General features: G+C 36.1%; 1 protein-coding gene across 1 annotated transcript; it reads left to right on the top strand.

The window, feature by feature from the left end:
- Positions 1-972: 972 nt before the first annotated feature.
- LOC107413357 (protein RECOGNITION OF PERONOSPORA PARASITICA 7-like) lies at positions 973-4,298 on the top strand. The gene has a single exon (XM_016021291.4). It carries the CDS (start codon positions 1,348-1,350, stop codon positions 4,252-4,254), a length of 2,907 nt encoding a protein of 968 aa, XP_015876777.4. The 5' UTR covers positions 973-1,347; the 3' UTR covers positions 4,255-4,298.
- The last annotated feature ends 470 nt before the right edge of the window (positions 4,299-4,768 follow it).

The following is a 4,768-nucleotide window of genomic DNA, read 5'->3' as shown; positions in this document are numbered from 1 at the left end:
TTTATTGTCATGAGCGGAAACATAATGAACCTGAAAAGTTATTACTTTATCAATCACATGGTTTTGCAATGTAATATTATTGTTAGAGTCGGGTTTAAAAATGTTAAGACTAACACTAATAGCAATGGTTCTGATAATCTATTTAGAAAGAAAACATAGAAACTTTCAAGGAAATTAGAAGTGTAACGTTTGATGTTGCATTTGAATTTTTAATTGACAAGTCCAAAGAAGCAGGTTGCCTCTGCTTTTTCAGGAATGCAGTACATAGTTTTAAAAAACGTGAAAGCAAACAAGAATATAAAGAGCCTAAATCAAATAGAACGAATGTACATTTAAATTAATCCAACATAAAATTATCATATAAAATGAAGAAACATATATATTATTTGAACAATGTTGTTGATTACTGGATATTTCTGGTTGTTTAAAGTGATTACCAACCTAAGAATAAAGAAAGTGAAAATTTCATAAGAAAGGAATTTTTTAGGCGAAAGGAATACAGCTAAAAAGCCAAAATACACAACAAAAGGAGGAAGAAAGTATATCTCTAACAAAATTCACAAGCATGAAGGCATAAAAGCCAAAATAGTATCCTAGATTGAAAAGCTTCTGAAGTTACTTAAAGGCATTATAATGTTGTTCTCTTACCCTCTACTCTTTTGATAATATAAAGTAATTTTATCTAATTTATATTTATGGTTTAAGTAATAGTTCATTGGTTTTTATTTATGATAATTATAAATAATATGCTTAGAAGTTTATTCTATACTGGCACATCAGTGGTTAAACCTGCAAAAAAGCTGTTATACACTTGTTGCCCAATTATTTGTCCTTTACTTTCTGCCAGAGTTATTCCAATTGGAGTCTACAAGTAAAGGACTCAATTAGATAAGAAGTTTGAAATAAGATGAAGAATTTGTTAAACTTGCATATATAACATATATATTCTTACCTTGATTAATGTCAAGCATATAAAGTAATGTTACTTGGTATTGATACTGGAAGAGTCATGGATATCAAGAAGTTAACTTTTGGAATCTGATAATTGATGAAGTTTGGTGGAAGACATAATTGCCGAAAAGGAATACTGTCTAAGAGCCCTTGGGAGATCTTTTACTGTGATAGAAGATATAACCTAAAATAAACTAGAACACAATCAAATCAAATTTTAATAAAGTTTAATTTCGTTTCGGGGTAAGCATATGTTCGAGTTAACTGCGAAGTCTATTGCAACTCAAGGTAAGAATATAGTTTTGGTGACTTCATTTAAATGCGCTCCCTCAAAGCCGCTAATGCATACCACATCCTCTCCAACAATTAATTAGCCTCCAAAAGCTTTTCACAAAAATGGCGGAATTTGTCTTAACAAAATTAGCAGAGTCATTCTTGTCCCAAGCAGTAGAAAGAATCGCTGATCTTCTCATCCATGAAGCTGCGTCCTTGAGGAATGTCAGGGATGATGTGGTGCTTTTGCAAGATGAACTGCAGTCCCTTCAGGGATTCATAAAAAGTGCAGATACCAAGCAACATAATGACAAGCACCTCCAATGCTTGGTACTAAAAGTGAAAGATGTAGCTTCTGATGCTGAGGATGTTATTGAGACTTACATCTTCAAAGTTGCCTCCTCTTACATCAAAGCTTGTCATAATAAAAGAGCTCGAGCCCAGATCAGCTTTGTTCGAGAGAGGATCAAAGTCATCTTTACAAGTATGCAGACTTATTGGATCGCATCTGTTGCTGCTGGCGAGGTCAAGACGAGTGGTTCAACGGTGGAGCTGCAGCGGAAGCTGAGAAAATCATCTCCAAATGAAGAAGAGGAGGATGTTATTATCTTGGAGGATAGCTCCAGGGATTTAACAGCTAAACTGACCAATGTGGAAGATCAGCTCCGCGTTGTCTCTGTAGTGGGCATGGGCGGTTTGGGTAAGACCACTCTTGCCAAGAAAGTGTTTAAAAGTGTCAAACAACATTTCGACTCTGCTGCTTGGGTTTTTTTATCTCAAAGATTTGTCCCGAAAGATGTTCTCATTGGAATCATTAAGCAAGTAGATTCTTCTAAAACACAAGATGATTTACAACAAAAGGAAGAGCCAGAGCTAATTGAATGGCTTCAAAATGAGCTCAAACAGAAGCGGTATCTGGTGGTTCTTGATGACATATGGACCATTGCAGATTGGGATTCTATTAAATCTGCTTTCCCGCCGCAAGGAAAGGAGGGAAGCAAGCTTCTGTTTACCACTCGCAATAGGAAAGTAGCAACATCTGCTGATCCATTGAGCTCCCCAATTGAACCTCGTATTTTGACTTTGGAAGAAAGTTGGAAACTCATACAGCGAAAAGCATTTCCAAGAGATATTGTGGGTGACCTTGATCGTCAATCAGGGTATGAGGAGTTAGGAAAGGAGATGGCTGAAAAATGTGGACGGCTACCTCTTGCAGTGACTGTAATTGGAGGCTTGTTGAGGACAAAAACTACATTGGAGGAATGGAAGAAGGTGTCGGAAGACGTTGATTCATACTTGAACAAAGTGCAGTCACATCAAGAATATGAAGGAGTGAATGAGATACTAGGCTTGAGCTACTATGAACTGCCCTACTACTTGAAGCCCTGTTTTCTGTATTTGGGCAACTTCCCCGAGGATTTTGAAATTCGCAAAAGAAAAGTGGTCCAACTATGGATAGGAGAAGGATTAATACCCAGGCTCAAACCGACGACGAGGACAAGAGGAGAGCTAAAACAAACATTGGAAGCTGTAGCAGAAGGATACTTGGAAGAGCTGATCCACAGGTGCATGGTTCAGGTGGAGAAAAGGGACCATACAGGAATATCAGGTGTCAAAACATGCCGCATGCATGATCTTATGCGAGACTTGTGTATATCCAAGGCAAGAGAGGAAAGCTTTGCTCAGATTATCCAGCAGCAGCATGAGAGCAACTTGTCTACTGATGTTTCTGCAGCTTCTTCATTTGAGCATTTGGATGGTAGTCATTCCCGAAGACTTGTCATTCATACTAGTGTTCGTCTTTGTTTCAAAAAACCTTGCGCATGCAGCACCTTTTTCAGAAAGCTGCTTGTTTGCAATAATAATCCATCTTCTTCTGCTTCTTCTTCTTCTTCTTTGGGGGAGTCTAAGTGGGTGGAACAGCAGGTACATCCCAACCTTCGTTCTCTTTTGTGTTTGGGTGGCATTCTTTCTTTATCAACATTAAAATCAAGCAATTTCAGAATGTTGAGAGTGTTGGAACTTCGTTTTGCTGATGGATCTAAAATTCCTGAAGGCATTGGTAATTTAATTTACTTGAGATATTTATGTCTCTCGGGTGATGAAATAAGTCTGCCATCCTCCATAGGTAATCTGCACAATCTGCACATACTAGATATTAAGAGATGCTGGCATGTCAGAGGATCAGTGGGCATGATATCAAGATTGATCCGTTTGAGACATCTGTTACTTCATTATTCTATTGATTATAATCAGAATGATTTTCGAATAGATAAATTAAAAGACATTGAGACTCTAAAGAATATACGAGCTTCTGTGTTGATTAGATCATACGATGGACTACACAAATTGACTAATCTTCGAAAGATATCGATAGTCTTTGATATTAAGGATAGTCATGTTGAAGATGAAGTGAGAAAAGTGTTGGGGTCCCAAATCGTTCAATCAGGCCGCCTAACATCCTTGCGAATATGGATAGACAGCACCGAAGCTGGATTTCCAAGTCTGGAATCACTTTCCTCATGTCATAGTCTCTCTAAATTATATTTGAATGGGAAGATGAAATTCCAACAACAACAAGGATTAATACATCTTCCACAAAGCCTTACCAAATTGACTCTCAGGTGGTCTGCAATGGAGCAGGACCCAATGCCAATGTTGGAGAATAAGCTACCAAATTTAAGGTTTCTTATGCTTGGTTACAATGCATATGTTGGTTCTAAAATGGTTTGCTCTGCCCATGGATTTCCAAACTTAGACACTCTTCATCTCTGCTCGTTAAACGATTTAAGAGAGTGGATAGTAGAGAAAGGTGCGATGCCGAGTCTCAAGAAATTAATAATTAAAGATATTCACGAATTAGAGATGATTCCAGAAGGCTTGGAATTTGTGACTTCCCTCAAAGAATTGGAAATTGTAGACATGAGGAATTCCTTCTGCGAGAAGCTTCAAGTGAAAAACGGAATTGAAGGGCAGGATTACTACAAAGTCCGACACATACCCTCAATCGCTCTTCACTCTGTAAACTAATCTTATGCATCGTTTTTTTCTTCTCCCCTTTTTTTTTTTTTTTTTTTTTTGTGTGTGTGTGTTTGGTTTAAATATTCATTTGAATTTTTTTTTTGTTTTTTTTTTTTCAAGTTTTATCTATCTCGTGAAGCACAAACTCATTTATGTGAATACAACCTCTACTTTGTTTGTTTGGAAAAGTTAACCGCTGTTCTTTATATATTTATTTTACATATACATTAAATTAGAAAAGAATATTTTAATCACATATGGAGCAGGAGTTTTTTTTTTTTTTTTTTTTTGGGACAAAATATGGGGCGCTGGAGTGAAAACACTAATTTCGGTCAATTGTTTTACTTTTCTATCTGGTTATTGTCTAATTTTCTTTGTTTCTTGCCTTTTGCCATTTTTTAATTGGATTTTGTTTTTCTATTTTTTTCTTGCTTAGTTTAAAAAGAAAAAAATAATAAAAAATAATAAAAAAAAACTCTAAAAAGTAAATCTGGAAACTACTAATATCAAATTATATTTATTA

Source organism: Ziziphus jujuba, chromosome 8, assembly GCF_031755915.1.
Source record: "Ziziphus jujuba cultivar Dongzao chromosome 8, ASM3175591v1".
Taxonomy (NCBI): Eukaryota; Viridiplantae; Streptophyta; class Magnoliopsida; order Rosales; family Rhamnaceae; genus Ziziphus; species Ziziphus jujuba.
Note: the sequence above shows the minus strand (reverse complement) of the source record. Positions and strands in the feature narration are given on the sequence as shown.

Bases quoted from the DNA above. Each gene is read 5' to 3' on its own strand.
- LOC107413357 (XM_016021291.4), top strand. From the start codon at position 1,348: ATGGCGGAATTTGTCTTAACAAAATTAGCAGAGTCATTCTTGTCCCAA.